Source organism: Callospermophilus lateralis, chromosome 15 (genome assembly GCF_048772815.1).
Source record: "Callospermophilus lateralis isolate mCalLat2 chromosome 15, mCalLat2.hap1, whole genome shotgun sequence".
NCBI lineage: Eukaryota > Metazoa > Chordata > Mammalia > Rodentia > Sciuridae > Callospermophilus > Callospermophilus lateralis.
Genome location: NC_135319.1, coordinates 59269163 through 59286740, shown reverse-complemented (window position 1 = coordinate 59286740; position 17578 = coordinate 59269163). Strand labels below are relative to the sequence as shown.

At 38.1% G+C, this 17578-nt stretch overlaps 1 protein-coding gene across 4 annotated transcripts in view; it reads right to left on the bottom strand.

The window, feature by feature from the left end:
• Nucleotides 1-17578, bottom strand: part of Pcgf5 (polycomb group ring finger 5) — a 124086-nt gene that overhangs the window by 56404 nt on the left and 50104 nt on the right. For 3 of the 4 annotated variants that reach the window (XM_076834550.1, XM_076834548.1, XM_076834551.1), the window contains exons 1-2: nucleotides 12669-12818; nucleotides 10374-10662 (exon numbers count right to left, since the gene is read on the bottom strand). In XM_076834550.1, the coding sequence (XP_076690665.1) occupies nucleotides 10374-10485 (112 nt within the window). In that variant the 5' untranslated portion in view covers nucleotides 10486-10662; nucleotides 12669-12818. Of the gene's footprint in view, nucleotides 1-10373; nucleotides 10663-12668; nucleotides 12819-17578 lie in introns of those variants that run through there. The other variant, XM_076834549.1, reaches the window with a different exon arrangement.

Below are 17578 nucleotides of genomic sequence, written 5' to 3'. Positions count from 1 at the left end.
ATGCTATCTGAAACAATGGAATGTCTCTCATTTGTTGGTCTTAATTCCCTGCAGGTAATCCCACCCAGGGTTAGTCTTGAAACTCATGTATGATGTTTCAGGCACATTGTTTCACCTCAGTAGAACTGCCTCCCTTTTCATGTAGGACACTTCTTTTTCTGGGATGGGGTGGAGCGAGTTTCTAAGAGTCACCAACACTTCTCTGTTAGGCTTCTTCTCTTAACATCATGTTTAAGCCAATACTAGTCAAGCCCCACTGGTGTAAAAGCTAGCTTATTTTGTCTCTCACCAATCACTTGGAATATACCTGCTTTGACACACTATTATATATGGATCTCATAGTTGAATTATCAAAGGGGTATCCTATTTTCAAATGCTTGGGGCATCCCCACAATAGGTATAAGGCTATTTATTGCTGTGGGTCTTGGATATATGACCCACCTATCTCTTTTATGCATCACACAGAACAAGCTTACCAGTTTTGATAGCATAAAACAATCTATACAGATTCTTCTTTTTGAGCACAAATTCTTATATCATGGATAATAAAACAAGAATAGTCTTTTCTCTCATGTTCTTGGCATTGTCTTTCATTGCTAATGCTCTGTTTATGAAAGCTGACCAAGGGCTGACTTTCTTTGCTAAAATCATCTGGTTGTGCTGGTTTTATATGTTAACTTAGATGATTGCTTTTTCCTTCTTTCTTAAGCAGTTGACTGTCTTTTTGTTCTGTGTATTTGTGTGTTGCTGGGGATCAAACCCAGAGCCTCATGATATTAGGCAAGCACTCTACCACTAAGCTAGATACTCAGCCCCTATGTACCATTCTTTTTTTTTTTTTTTTTTTTTGAGTTATGAAATAGATTCTATGTGAGAAGTTTGGTTTGTTTCTGAACCAGCCTGTCTGGTTTCTGCCTCTTTTATAAGAAAAGAGCTAGGTCTTTACTACTGCTAGAACACAATGATACATGATTTGGAGAACAAGGAAGGGCCATCCTTCTCCCCTGGTACCTGAACAAGAGAACAATCAGTACAGAAATGGCTTTGGCACTTTAACCCTAGAACATTGTCCCACAACTTGTTACTTGAATATTATAGTTTCACATGATTTTAACACTGTGCCATCTTCATACTTTTTACATACATTATTTATATTCACGGTAATAAAATTCCTTCATTTTAAAACAATATAGCTCAACCTCCAACTCTATGTACCATTCTTCCCCAATATTTTATATACTATTTGTCTTGAAAACGTTATCTGGTAACAGTTTATAAGTAATATAAAGTCATGTGCAAAGAAAAGAGGTATCAGTTTCCTGCTTTTCTTATGTATTCCTACATGTGAAACTAATATTAATTTTTAAAAATCCAGAATAGCTGTAATTTGCTTCCATGAGACAGTATCTCCTTATTTTACCTAAAGAACCAATGAACATCTTTATTTTTCTTATGCTGTTACATCTGGCACATCTCTTTCAAAGACTGACATGAATTGAAATTTTATGGAGAATGTTGAGGATGGCATTATTTTCTGAGTAGAACACTATATTCCTTTTTGTTCTTGTTTTTTGTTTGTCTTGCTAGGATAAAGGAACAGCAGCAGACTAGAGACTTTTGATAAGGGTCAAGACAGAGTCTGATTTAAGCATGGTCTGGAGACTGTAGACTGAGCAGGCCAGGGGTGATAAGAAAGATTACCCACTTCTTTTTTTTTTTAATATTTATTTTTTAGTTGTAGTTGGACACAATACCTTTATTTTTATTTGCTTTTTTAAAAAATTTTATGTGGTGCTGAGGATCAAACCCAGGGCCTTGCACGTGCTAGGCAAGTGCTCTACTGTTGAGCCACAACCTCAGCCCAAGACTACCTACTTCTTAGTCTGGCTTGTGGAGTCAAGTTGAACTACAAGGTCTAGATAGTTGCATAAAGCTTGAGTGCTGTGATGGCCTTACTTCTTTCCTTACCAATATAAATTGTATGATCACTCAAGATAATTACTTCTTCATATAACTTTGATAGCTCTGCTCTTCTCTACTTCTATTTTTTTATTCCTCTGCTATAGTTCAGATGTGGTTTGTCCCCCATCAGGGTCCATATGTTGCAGACTTGGTCTCTAGAATGATGATGCAGAAGGTGGTGAGACTTTTAAGAGGTGGAAACTAGTGGGAGGTCCTCTGGTCACTGGGTGCACTAACCTTGAAAGGGATTAAGGTTGCTCTCCTGCAATCCTTTGGTAGTTCTCACAAAAGGGCTTTTATGAAAAGAGAAGGTTCAGCACCTCCATCTCCCTGCTTCCTGGTTTGAGATGTGACCACCTGCTCTTACATCTGCTTTGGTCATGATGTGATGCCATCTGTTGCTATCACTAGAGGCCAAACCAATGAGGATATATCCCAATCTTGAACTCTAAACTTCCTAAATTGTGAGCTAAAAAAACCTCTTTTTATGAGCAGTCTGCCTCAGGTATTTCATTATAGTAATAAAAATCTGATAAAATGCCCTTTCTTCCTTGGTCATACTTGCTCAATTAAACTACAATTCTGTCTAAATCCAAATCTCTCTATATAATGCTTCTCTAAGATGATGGCTGGACATCACAGGAGAAAAACATACAACCATGCTGACTGGTCTATCACCTTAAATATATGACCATGAACCTCATGATATAGGTTTTTCATCTGCCAGGCAGCCATACTCAATGACCCACGTCCATTATACTCCTTGCCAGTACTTCATATTTCTCCTCTCTCTCAAACCCCCATCATATCCTCCTCCATCCTCACTTTCCACTGAAGACCTCACTTCCTATTTTACTAAAAACAAAAGGAAAAAGGGGGAAAAAGTGTATCAAAGAGAATTTGTACCACCACACCTACTCACCTATTAGCATCTATACTTATGCTCTTGCCTGTTTCCAGAAATACCATGTACCTATCTAAAGTCAATCTCTGCCCAGTTCACAAGATCCCCTCCCTCTCCATAACCTATACGAAAACCTCTGAAGATTCTTATTAATATTCAAACATATCGTTTCCTCAGTGTGAAACAAGCACTTCTGTTGCCTATACTTCCCTTATCAGCAGTCACTCTATTTTTGTTCTCTTTTACACTAAAACTCCTTGAAAGAGCTACCTATACTTACTCTTTTAATTTCTCTCTTCTCATTTCCAAAATCCTTACTTTATTGAAGTTAAATGTCTATATTTTTACAGTATAATGGTCAAAATCAGGAATTAAATTTTTTGCCCTCCTCCCACTCCACTGAAACTGCTCGATAAGATCAGCATTGCTAAATCCAGTGGTCTGTTCTCAGAACATCTTAGTCAACACATACAACATGCTACACACCACACACCACACACACCTCCTCCTTCATGCTACACATTTACTTTCCTTTGAAGGACTCTACTTTTTCCATTTTTCTCTTATTCATTGACTGCTCCTTTTCTTCCTGAGGGGTTAAAGCTGCTGTGGGCTTAGTCTTTGCTCCTCTTCTATTTCCTAGGTACACTCCCTTCACACTTTCATTGCTTAAGTATGACCTATAATGCAGATGATTTTTCAGGTTGATATGTCCAACTCTCAGCTGGACACCTCCATTTATAAGAAATAACTTACATTCAATTTCTAAAAAAATAATATTAAATAGCCTGATGTTCCACCCTTAGAATTTCCTCTATCATTTTTTAAAACTTTTTTAGTTGTAGATGGACACAATACCTTTATTTATTTTATGTGGTGCTGAGGATCAAACCCAGTACCTCACATGTGCTAGGCAAGTGCTCTACCACTGAGTCACAACCCCATCCCCCTATATTATTTGACAATATCTTTATACATCTGGTTTCTAGGGCCAAAATCTCAAAGCTATCCTTTTCATAATTCACAGGATAAATAAGGATCTACCTTCAAAACATATTCAGAATCTGACAATTTTCTACCACCACCACCACCACCACCTTGATGCCAGCCGTCACTGTCTCTCCTAGATTATCACATTAGTCTCCTATCAGGTCTGTTTTTAACAGAGCAGCCTAAGTGATTCTTTTAAACGTAAGACAGAAAAAAATTTTGTCATTTCCCTACATAAAACCTTCCCTGAAAGAGGTATTCTTTTTTTTCAGAATGAAAGCCCAAATCCTTTAAGTGGCCCTCTAAGAACTGTGCCTGTGGCCACACCCATTCCCATCAATTCTCTGACTACTCCTTCACTCACTGATGTCGGACTACACTGGCTTCATGGCCATTTCTCAACATGTCAGGCACACTCCGCCCTAGAGCCTTGCATGTTGCTCTTCCTTCTACCTGAAACACTCTTCCTCTGGATATCTGATGGGTTAACTCCTTTACCTCAAGTTTTTGTTCAAAAGTCACTAACTTAGTGAGGCCCACCCTGAAACAGGCTGATTTTAAATTGTAGCACCTCACTGACTGCCCAATTCTCCTTGCCCAGTTTGACTTTACTTTTCTCTACAGCATTTATCATCTTCTAATATACATTATGATTTATTTTTTGCCTACTATGTTTCTTGATGTATCTCAAATGCCTAGAACAGGACCTGGAAAAGGAAGTGCACAGTAAATATTTATGGAATAAATGAGGAAAGAGGATTAGAATAGAAAGGGGGCTCAAGTCTCAAGGGCCTATTCATGTACTACTATAGTTAAGTCAGAAAGAAGCCTACATTTCCAACTAACGCAAGATAAGAGATTTTGAGTTTACCAGTGACTTTTTTGACACTGAAGGAGGCTGATTCATAGTGAGGTTAGGAGGGGAAGCGTGGGAGGATTAGACAAACTCTAGATAGGGAAAAGGGGAGGAGGGAAAAGGGAGGAGACATGGGGGTAGAAAAGATGGTGGAATGAGATGGACATCATTACCCTAAGTACATGATGAAGACACGAATGGTGTGAATATACTTTGTATACAATCAAAGACATGAAAAATTGTACTCTGTATGTGTAATATGAATTGTAATGCATTCTGCTGTCATATATAACAAATTAGAATTTTAAAAAAAATGAGCTAATTGAATATTAACTAAAATCTAACATTGGTAATTTTGTATTAATTCAGTAAAGGAATGTCAATGGTTGAGTATTCTGAGAAATAAGTCCTACTTACTGGTTTTAAATTTTTTGACTCAATATCAAATAGTCTGATAAAATCCAATATGTAAAAAAGTAGCTATGAAGTCTTCAGAGTAATCAAAAGAAAATATAAAGTTAGACTGTACTTATTCATAATGCTTACATCCAACTTTCTAGCTAGATTCTTAAAACACTTATATACTCACCATGATTACAGGAATACTTTTGCACTTGGTTAACGTGCTTTCCTCAGTCTAACATTGATATCAGTCCCAACTCATTCTGACCTAGATATTATTTACTCTAAGAAGTCAATACAGAATATAATATCACTTCTTCACTACTGCTCTTCCCCAGTTTTGTCCTTTAGTGTCTGCTATGATGCTTTTGCTCAACTATTGAAACATTCCTAGCCAACGCACAGTTTTAAAAGCTAAAATAACCTTACACCTAATATATTTCATCTTTAATATTATTACTACTAATAAATGATTTCCATATTATTTAAAACCTATCATTTTCTTCATATTTAAAGTCATCAAAATGTATGTATGATCACTACAATCACTTTAATAAATGAATATTTCTGCTAAGATACTATTTGAAACATGTAACGTACGCTGATGACTTGATTTTGAGTGTAATCTAAATCATTTTATTTAAACCCACTGATAAAATAAATATAATTTCTACTTAGGCATATGATTTTTATTCTAAAAGTAGGATTTTTTTAACTCTAAAATTAAAATTTTGTAAAAAATGCATTACGGCAAATTTATATTTTTTTTCTTCATTATAATGACTATTCATTCAGGATAATAAATTCAGATCCTAATTAGGTACATAATAACTTATTCATATAATCACCAAAACATAGAAGAGGTCCCCCCATCATGCATACCAATTAACATGCTGCTTAAAGAAATTTCATAGAACTAAGAAAAAAATTAGGGAAATGTCATAATGCACTTTGCAGATTCAGAACCCAGCTCAAGCATTTATTGCCTGTATTCCTTAACATTATTCAATCTTGTCTCTGAAAAAAATTTGGAATAAGAATGTGAAGTACTCTTCCCTCAAACCTTTATGTAGCTTACTTCCTTCTATTATTTTAGTGTCTTCTCAAATAGCAACTCCCAAGAAAGATTTTTCTCTGCTTCATTTCCTCATAGCATTTGTTATATACAAAATCTAAAATTACATTCTTTACTTGCTTACTGTCTTTCCTGTCAGAACACAGGTTCTAGAAAGTTCAGACTATGCCTATTGTGTTTACTGCTGTGTTCCTAGAATATGGCTAGAAAATACTGACACATGACATGTAGGTGCTAATAAACATTTATTGAATGATTAAATAATACCATCTAGTTAGAGGGCTCTTTGTTAGATTAAATAAGACAATAGAAAACCCATAAGAAACATTCAATAAACAATAGCTGCTATTTTAATCTTTCATTAGCACTCATTTTAACTATGTATGATTAAAAGTACAATGCCCAGTTTCAGAGATGTCAGTAATATAAATGTCTGGTCCAGAGCAGTGCTTCTTCAACTTCAGTAAACCACAGAGTCACCAGGAGGGTTTGTTATTACAGATTTCTGGCCGTCTCCCCAGAGAGAATGATTCAGTAGGTCTATGGTGAAGTTCAAGAATTTGCACTTCTAATAAGTTCCCAGGTGATGCTGTTGCTAGTAGATGCTGCCGGCCTGAAGACTGCTCTTTGAGTAGCAAGGGTATGTAGCATAAGAGTTTTAAATGCTAAATTTCAAATAATCATGAGTTCTCTGCGCCTTAATACTTGTGTATTTAAGTCCTTATTCAAAAACAATTAAGTTTCAATTTTGCCATCATATGATTAAGTTATTCCTTCACTCTTACACATGGCCACATAAAATATCCAGGTCTTCTAATTGTAACATCAACTATATTTATCAATGAACCTTCTTCTTTGTATAAATAAAAAAAAATAAATACAATAATGTATTTTTCCAAAGAATTCATTCTGTGGTAAGGGATTACTGCCATAATCTCTGAAAGGACAGAAAGCTTTTCTTTCCTGTACCACAGAATTTCATGTCTATAAATATACTTTGTGCTGAGCAAAGACTCATCAGACTCCTAAAGGGGCCTCTGTTCACAAAAGGGTTAAGAACCAATGCACAGCATTCATCACATTTGAGTTGCCTGAACAAAGCTCCTTTGTCCTTAGTTTAAGTGAAAAGTCTTTCATTTTAAGTCAACAACCTATACAATCACCAGCAAACACTCTATGCAGCTTCAGAAAATTTCTCAGGATTCTGGTGCAAGAGATGGAACATCCCTTAATCTAGGACCACCTATTTCTAGTCCCCAGAGTCTTTCCCTTTTCCTGAGACCCATAAGACACCTATATAGATTCTCCAAGACAGTATTTCTAAAATTATAATTCCTAACCAACACTGCTTACATGCCTTTCAGATTATCTACTACTGCATTAAAATTTTCGAAAGAAAAAAACACAATGAAATAATAATTTATTAGTCATTCATTTGTTAATTTAAGCTTTTACTGAGTACTCAAATCCAAGATACCAAGAAGACATTTCACCCAAATCTGTCTTGGAAGCAAGTGGGTTGCACATCTTTGGGGGGATGAGTTTTAAAAGATGGTTAACTGTTAGCTGGGCCCAGAGGAAAAGTAGTTCTCTCCAAGCACAGTATAAACAGCTGAACTAAGTATCTGCATATGTGTGTGTCAAGTGGTGTGGCAGAAAGAGACGGGCAGAAACCAATCACAGCTAAGTAGTTTTAAGGGCAAGAAAGTACTTTATAAAATTTTGGGGTAGGCTCAAAAGTCACAGTGATAGAGATAGTAAGCATTTTTAAGTACCACCACTCTGACACAGGTTAAGAATGTGCTGCAGTGGTTCTGGTGAGAAGTAAGGAGTGTCCAAAAGAGAACAGTAACAGAGGGATAGAACTGATGGGACAGTCTTGAGAAATATCAAAGAGAGAGACCAGACAGGACTGTCACAGTTTTGCTACAATTCAATGTTAGTATCCCACTTGTCCATTTTTAGATATGCTGTGTTTCAAGTGGGCTTAGGACATTCAATTGGGATTCTAAAGCCAAGAGAAGACAGCTATAAGACAGAAAGATTTAGGAGACATCAGCATAGTTAGCTGAAGTCTCAGAATAGATGAGTACACATAGAAAAGAAAGATATATCCAAATACTACATGTGTCAGAATCTCTTCTTGGTTTATGAAAAGTTTGCTTGTTAGAGCATAAGTTCCAAATTTACCTTATTTACCACTCTACCCCCTGTTACTAGAAAAGTGCCTGACATGGAATTGTTTATTTTAAAAATTAAGACATTATTTGTGTGAACAGTTTTTTCCTTTAGACCAGGTTATTAAAATTATCTCACCATGATTAATGTAGATTTAGTTCATCTAGCATTAAGTGATCACTTGTGTTTGAAAATTTAAAATTCATTTTAAAGTTTTATCTATTTATTAAATGTCTTGACCTATATAAGGGAAGTGATATTAGGAGTGGGAGTCCTATATTAGGACTGATATTAGGTGTGACTTCTATGATGTTTTGCATCTCCTTGCCAGGGACCTGGGACATAGGTGCCCCACCATTTCTGTCCCTCCCTCTGTCTGTCCATCCCTCCCTCCCTCCCTCCTTTCCTTCCTTCCTTCCTTTTTTTCCCTTGCAATACTGGAGATTGAACCTAGGGGTGCTCTACCACTGACATATATCCCTAGCCTTTTTAAAATTTTTATTTTGAGAGAAGGTCTCACTAAGTTACCCAAACTGGCCTTGAATTTGTGACCCTCCTGTCTCATCCTTCTCACTGGGATTATAGAATTGTATCACTGCACCGGGGCTTCTTCCATGTATGTGTGTATGGGGAAGGTTTGTCCCTTTTTCTTTCTTCCACATAGCTAGAGTGCTGTAGGCACCATTCTGCTTGGCCTTTGGTTCTTCCTTCTATAATCACAGGGCAGTCAGGCAGTGTTAGCTCCAGAATTTCTATGGAAAATGGAAAAGCAACAATCTATCTGGCTTGAGGAAGAGAAATTTAGTTGAAATGTGTTTGCATAGTAATTTGAGAGAAGGCTGAAATAGCTTTGTGTATCCACATCAAAGTGAGGATGACCCCTGCCTTCCATAGCAATGAAGCCCTCGGCATCTTTACTGAAGCCAGGCCCAAGGGCATCTGATCCATAGAGTCTATGGCTTTAGGAATTTCAGAAGCATTCTAATTCCTTCTGAATTAGAGTAGATTCCACTCTGCACCAATATCTATTACATCACCCTGTGTCATTATCTTCATTACACTTATAGCATATGAATTTGTTTCATAAGTTTATTAACTCATTTACTCTTTCTTCACTTGACTACATAGTCTGGAGCATAGATTCCATCTCTGGTTTTGTTCATCAACAATAAAGCTTCACTTATATATTTCTCACTTGGATAGTAACACCAAAATCTTTAGGTTTCTTACAAGTTTTCATAACAAGAACTAGTGTTTACTCATTCTTTAATTATAGTGTTACACAATTGTAGTCTTTGTGCAACATTATTTTAATAAATTTTTTTAATAAAACTAACTCAAGATCTAAAAATATTATAGGATATCACAATGTCATTTAATATTTATTATTGCCTTTCCCATTTGGTCATTTAACTTAATTTTATATCATATAACTTAATTTTATATTCCAAATCATACTACCACTGTATCTATCCTAAATTATATATGAATATATAATTTATAATAGATACATATAAAACACAGACTGCTGGGCCCACTCTTGGAGTTTCTCATTCAGAAAGTCTAGAGTGGGGCCAATAACCTGCATTTCTTATAAGTTCCCAGGGTATACTCATAAAGGCACTGCCTGTCTAGGAATCACCCAATGAGGTGAAGTATGAAAAGTCTAACAAAATCTCTGAGCACATTAATTCCTTCAGCACAATTTTTTAAAATAAAAATCTAAAATAGGTCACTTTTTAAAAAAGTCATAATCAATAGTATGCTTCTGATTTTTAGAACATTTTGTATTTTAATAAAAATCCACTATGTATTGAGATTCAAATAACAGAAAAATTACATGCCACTGATATCTCAATGACAAATAATCTGAAAATCCATTCAAAGATAACTCTTAGAATTCCTTTTTTAAAAAGTTAAATTTTTATAAAAACAAAACATGGCAGTTTTAAAAGAACAAATATAGGTATAGGTACAATTTTTTAGATGACATAAAGAATACTTACAAGTATGGAGGCATTCTGTCACTGTAGTTGGCTTGATCAGATAACCTTTACAGATATAGCAGGTAATGTAAGGATTGAAATCTTTCACCAAATGTTTCCTTTGGGTAGCCATTAGTAGTTAGCTGGCTTTAGTAGCTCAGACAAACAGGGGTACTAAGTGGATGAAAGTCTGATCCCAGGAGCTGGTGTGGTGTTCCCAATAGGATGTCCCGAGGCATGAGAACTAATATCCAGATTTATCATGAGATCGCTGATCATCACTCCTTTCGGGAGCTCTGCTTTGCCATATCTGTTTCCATAATCATTATAAGAAGATGAGAGAAAAAGGTGTCAAATTCTTCATACCATATTAAAATCATTATTCTAACAGAAAATATTGCATGATTCAAATGTGAATAGAACATTTCCTTTACTATGCAGTTAACCTGCAAATCTGCTATACTTTAATTCAGAATAATAACAAATTTATCCAATCTTGGAATTCCAATTCTCACCTCATACTAATGACACACAAAGCTATTAACTCTGATTCAGTAATGCATTTTAACTTCAAATGCATGAAAAGGTGGAGGGCATCCATGTAATCACTCCAGGTTAGTTGTTAATCTGTTGACTGCTCTTTCAGGAGTTCCTGTCATTACAAGTTAAAAGATTCAAAACCAAATTCATTTTTCTCCCAATCAGAATGTTCCTATTTCCATTTTCCACTCTATTTGTATAGTATCTCTCCACCTACAGCCCATCTTATATTCTGCTGTCAGATTTATTTTATTATATCTCCTACAATCGAGTCTTCATCTCAAAAGAATGTCAGTGTCTCCTCTTTACAAACAGAAAAAATCTTTAAGTTGCTCTGTCACATAACACAATCCTCCACCCACACACACACATAACATATCCTTCAACAACTTTCTTAAGGCAAATGAAGGGATCACTTCCCTTCACCAGTCTCTGCAGTCTCTACTAAAAGCCTTCCTTTCTTCTGCATTCCTACACAACCCTCAAAACCCTTCTCCAATGCCATCCTCAATGTATCTCTCCTTCCTTTTAACCCTTATTTTCTATATTAATTTCCCTTTTTAGTTATATTCTTTCTTTATCTCCTCTATTAGACTGAAATATCCTCAATAGAAACTGGTAACATTTAGTAAGTATATAGCTTAAGCACTGTTACTTTCTAAGTTTCAGGGCTTTTTTTTTTTTTTTTTAACTGTAAAATGAAAATGAGTGTCAGCCTCCCAAAGTGGTGAAGATTAAATGAGACACTATACAAAGAGCTAGTTAGCACACGGTAAAACTGAATAAATGTCATTATTTTTTCCTCACAATCTTTAGCAGAGTTAGCATGCAATTAAATTAGTTTTTAAAAGTTTTTAGTTTCTTACAAGGAAGGTGTCCTCTTAGAAAACACAACATGAAATTAGGTGCTGATTTTCCTAAATTCATTCTGTAAACAGGAACTTTGCCCCATCTTAACTGTTAACGCATTGGCAAGTATGAAGTAACAGGAAAAGTAAAAGGCATCATTCCCTCAACACGTACCCATTGCAAATGTTCAGGGAATAGGTTCCGCGTGTAATCATCCTATCCGCTCAGGAAATAGTGTTGAGGGTGTAACAGAAAGAAAGTGTAATTAACCAGGACACCAGGGTTCTGGCCCTTAGCCTTGTATGACCTTCAGAGAAGCATTTAATAGCCGTCCCTGGGTCTCAGCTCCCCTTCCTCACCTTGGGATGAACTGCCCTGCCTTTTCCACCGATTTGCCTTGAAGCTTCAAAAGTAAGAGAAAGTCCTCTGAAAGAGGAAATGCTCTGTCCCGACCTGGGTCGTATTATGATCCTAAGGCACCGAGCCCTGTCAACGCGACAGTTAAAGGAAGCAAGTCCTTGCAGTGACGGGGCAGGGGCGGGAGGGAACTTTTCCGCCTCCTCCGCCAAGACCGGGCGCACAGATCCGTGCGGTTCAGGCACACGTCCGCCCGCTCGGCAGGTGCGCGGGCCCGGGCCCAGCCGATGCGCCGCTCGAGCCGGGCCGGGTCTGCCCGGGCAGGACCAGCCGCCTCCCTGGGAGCCGGGCGCCGGCAGCTGGCCGCCTCTCCTTCCTGGAGGGGAGGGCACGGCCCGAGGACCCCAGACCTCAGCCGGCCGTACCCGCCCCCAAGGGGCTCCCCGACTTCAGGCGGGGCCGGCCGCGGCAGGTGTCTAGAGGTGCCGCTCCCGCCCCGGCGCAAACTTGGGCGGGGAGCGCGGGGGCCGCCAGTGTCCCGGCCCCTCCCCAAGCCCGCCCGGTACCTACCCAGCCGCCACCACCGCAGCTCCTTGTCCGCCAGCGCGACGGCCTCGGAACGAAGGAAAGTGAAAGAGAAACAGCGCTCGCCGCGGCCTGGCCGGTCCCAGCGCCAGTCCGCCCTCCCCCTGCAGGCGAGAGCGCGCCGGCTCCGCGGGGCCACTCGGCTCGGGCCCGATAGGGCGCGGCGGGCCTCGGGGCCCAGGGCCGGTGCCGCCTCCAAGGGCAACTCCACCCACTTTCAACTGCCGGCACCTCCCGCCCGCGGCCGGCCACGCCCACCGCCGCCGAGCCACGCCCACCGCCGCCACGCCCGCAGGCCACGCCCGCCTGCCCCGGCTCCTCGCAGGTGCTGAGATCGCCTCGCCTGTCCTGCAGAGGTGGCTCGCGCGTGGCTCCTAGCTTTGGCCAAATTTTATCTCAGTTCTTTTTATATTCCCTACCCCCTCCCTGTTGTTTTCATCACAACAATGACTAGTATATTTTTCCTGGCGGGTTTAAAAGCAATCGTCACAGATGAGACTTGAGTCAGCCAGCAAAATTTGTCTCCTTTGCTGCCTTTTCCCGAAATCAGTCCCACCTGGGCGGCAGTGGGGACGAAAACATCCCTGGATTTGGACCTTATTTAAAAACCACTAACGAACTTGTTAGAGTTGGATGGGTCCAGTGATCCTGAGAGTTGACAATTCTAAGTAACTGGAACGTTGTGGAGATAGGGGTGAGGGGAAGGGTAAGTGGAAAAGATTTATTGCTGTTTGCAAGGGTCAAAACAAACAAAAAACCCCAGCACTCTTTCTAGTGGACTTTGAGATTTACAAGAGACCATTCATTGCAAAAAAACACTCATTCAAAAGCTTGCATTAAAGCTGCATTCCTCAGTCATTCAATCCTATTCTATTACATTCCACGCACTCACAAATTTCTACAACCATAATTTTGCTAAACATAAATTAGATCCGGCCCTTCCCTTCCTTAAAAGATTGTAATCCAGTAATCCCAGGATAGTAGGCGAATCAATGCACTCTTCACTGGTGAAACAAAAGTTTAAAAGAACATTCTAAAGGGAAAGTTGTAAAAGGCAACTTTCAATCTGATGTTTCAGAAAGAAAAATAAAATTTGCAATTCCATCATTGTCTCCTTTGCAGGAACCAGAGTAGGGATGGCTAAACAATTGAAAGTTAATGTCAAGTATTTGCTTTATTTCCTACTAATAGAAATCACCTTATTATCAGAGTGCTAGATTGTGGATATGAGCCTAGAGGCAAACCAATAAATGCAACAACCACTGGTTCTGTATTCCAGCAGAAATTCTACCAAAAAGTAGACTAAGGCAGTTTTAAAACTATTCTTTTTATAATTAAACTTATGTTAAAGCAGACATAAGTAAAACATTTTGCGACTTTAATATCACAGCAGGAACAATTCATTTTCTGAAACAACATTAAATGATCACATTTTTTGTAGTCCTCTAAATACAATTTTGCAAAACTATATGTCAGTTTCCAATTGGGATCAACTTCAGTGAGACACAGAAATTACAATAAGTAAAAGAAAACAAGTCAGGTCAAATTATTTTATAGCAGGATTAGTCATCATGTCTTCATCTAGAAACTGAATAGAGCAATATAGAAAAGTCACCTAATTTATACTGTATTTAAAATATGCAATGGATGATATTACTATATATACTACAATATATACACATGACTTGATATTTTTCTATTTTGTACCTGAACTTATTTTAAATGTATTTTTTAAAAGAATAACAGCTAATAAAGTCCTAGGAGCATGAATGTGATTGGTGATTAGCAGTAAGTGGAGTTAATTAGCATTCTCAGAAGAAAAATAAACTTAAGGGTGGATAGTAGGATATATATTAGCAATTGAAGGGGGATCACAAATATGCTACATAGCACATTCTCATTACTTTATATTTCATGTCTAAATTTTTATTACAGAAGGATGTGAGGTGGGGTTGCCATGTGTGTCTGCAACTGTGGAGGGGGGGGCGTGTTCTCACTGTTTGTAAGGAAATCTGTGCTTTGTATCCTAGAGGCAGCATAGTTTGTAGTGAAATGTTGTGTGATTTTTTCCTCCCCTCTTCAGCAACCAACCCACTTCTCCTAGCCCTATAAATAAAGTACATACAAAAATTTTAAAAAAACAAGCAATAATTTTTTCTTCTTAAAAAAATAGTAACAAAAGCAGTGGCAAGGGAGAATGTTACAAAGAGCAATAGAGCTATGTGTAGATTCTAAATTTTCAGACATGGAACTTTCAGCTGCTAATGTGGCCTCTCTCTCTGCCCTGTGGCTGCTTTCCTGTTACTTCTCTATTATCCCTTGGTCCTGCCAGTGGGTACAAGAACTAACTGTTGAAGCCTCAAGATGAGGATAACTCTGAAAACATACCAGTGGGACCATCAAGCAAAGGCTCACCCAGAACAACTAAATATATAAGACCAGGAAAAAGAAAAGGCAGGATAAAAGAATCCTAGCTGGGAGTCCCCTTATCACTAATCTACTTCAGTCTTCTCATTTTACAGATAAAGAAACCAAGATCCCAAGAAGTGGCAAATTCATAATCACAGAGCTGATTTTCGGTTGTACCAATATCAAAACAAAGGTGTCAGTTGAACTTTATTTAAACCTCTTAGGAGAACTTCTTTTTTTTTAATTTTTTTTTATTGGTTATTCAAAACATTACAAAGATTGCAGAATCACATCGGTTACACATCCACATTTTTACATAATGCCATAATAGTAACTGTTGTATTCTGCTACCTTTCCTATCCTCTACTATCCCCCCTCCCCTCCCCTCCCATCTTCTCTCTCTACCCCTTCTACTGTAATTCATTTCTCTCCTTATTTTTTTTCCCTTCCCCCTCAAATTCTCTTATATGTAATTTTGTATATCAATGAGGGTCTCCTTCCATTTCCATGCAATTTCCATTTTCTCTCCCTTTCCCTCCCACCTCATGACTCTATTTAATGTTAATCTTTTCCTCCTGCTCTTCCTCCCTGCTCTGTTCTTGGTTGCTCTCATTATATCAAAGAAGACATTTGTCATTTGTTTTTTAGGGATTGGCTAGCTTCACTTAACATAATCTGCTCTAATGCCATCCATATCCCTGCAAATTCCATGATTTTGTCATTTTTTAGTGCTGCGTAGTACTCCATCGTGTATAAATGCCACATTTTTTTTTATCCATTCATCTATTGAGGGGCATCAGGGTTGGTTCCACAGTCTAGCTATTGTGAATTGTGCTGCTATGAACATTGATGTGGCAGTATTCCTGTAGTACACTCTTTTAAGGTCTTCAGGGAATAGTCCGAGAAGGGCAATAGCTGGGTCAAATGGTGGTTCCATTCCCAGCTTTCCCAGGAATCTTAGGAGAACTTCTTAAGCATAAGAATTTAAGGGTAAGGAAGTTCTGTTTTTTTTTTTTAAAGATTAACTTACAAACATTTTCTGAAACAACATGGAGGAGAGGAAAAGGAGAAGAAGGGAGGAGAAGGAGGAAGAAAAGGAGGAAAGAATGAATGAGGGGAGGGAGGGAAATAACTGCCTAGATGACATTTAGGAGTGAACTAATCAACTGACTCTGATCAAAAAAACATAACTTGTTTATTCACTTGATTATTGATCCAGATCCTTTCAGGGAATCACAAATGGTTCTTGATAAACCTTGGAACTACTCATTACTTTATATTTTATGTCTGGGTTTTTATTTCAGTTAAGGATAGGCAATGGATGGATAGTTCTATACTGAAAAGTTCACATTCCTTTCTTGCTTAGTAAATATATCATCAAAATTAACTGATTTTAATGGCATAACATTTCAAAAATATGATTACATATTTACATTTCCCTAAAATATTAAATCAAATGGGTTTTTCATTACCATAAATGATTTTATATACCTAAATATTCTGTTCAATCTTTCAACACAAAGTATCTTTAAAATATGAACTACACTCTGTAATCTAAAAGTCTTCCTATAGAGATTATAGAGAATATTAAAATTTAACATAAGTGTCCTACTGAGCCCAAGCGTATTTATTTTCTGGCCATAAACATTATAGCTCAAAATCAATTATTGCCTAAAATCAATGATAGAGGAATGGGAGGAGAATAGAGAACTGAAGGATTTCCAATTGTCCTTGACTATGTCTCTTTTTCTTGTACTTCTCCCCCACCCACACAATCCTATAATTCTCAAGGACTCTTCTCTGCCAAATGTCTCTAGAGTCCTTTCACTTAGCCTTCCCGGTTCAGATCGCTATCATCTCTACCCACCATTACTCAATGGACTATTAAGTAATCTCCCTAAAGCTCTTGTCTGCTAAACCATTCTCCAGAGCACAAAGGATTTAACTACAAATTTGGTCATGCTGCTCCCTGGTTTAAAAAAACCCCAAAACTTTGTTTTGAAGATAAAACCGAAACATCTAATAATGCCATCCCATCCCTGCCACTTCTATAGCCCCTTGCTTGAACTCTATGACTCCGCTGTAGTGAACCTCTTTACCCTCTGGCTAAATAGATGAGTCTTCTTCCAAATGGACATCCTTATATAATCCCTTTGCCCTTACTCATCCCTGCAAGTTTAGCCAACCTTTGTTAATCCTTTAGGTAATGGTTGGTTTCAAAGACCAGCTTCCTGAGCAGAGCACGGTGACCTATAATCCCAGTGGCTTGAGAGGCTGAGGCAGGAGGATAGAGAGTTCAAAGTCAGTCTCAGCAAAAGCAAGGTGCTAAGCAACTCAGTGAGACCCTGTATCTAAATAAAATACAAAAAACGGCTGGGATTGTGGCTCAGTGGTCGAGTGCCCCTGAGTTCAATCCCCAGTATCTACCACCACCAACAACAATAAAACCACTTTCCTGGACACCTCAAAATTGCTGAGGGTCATCC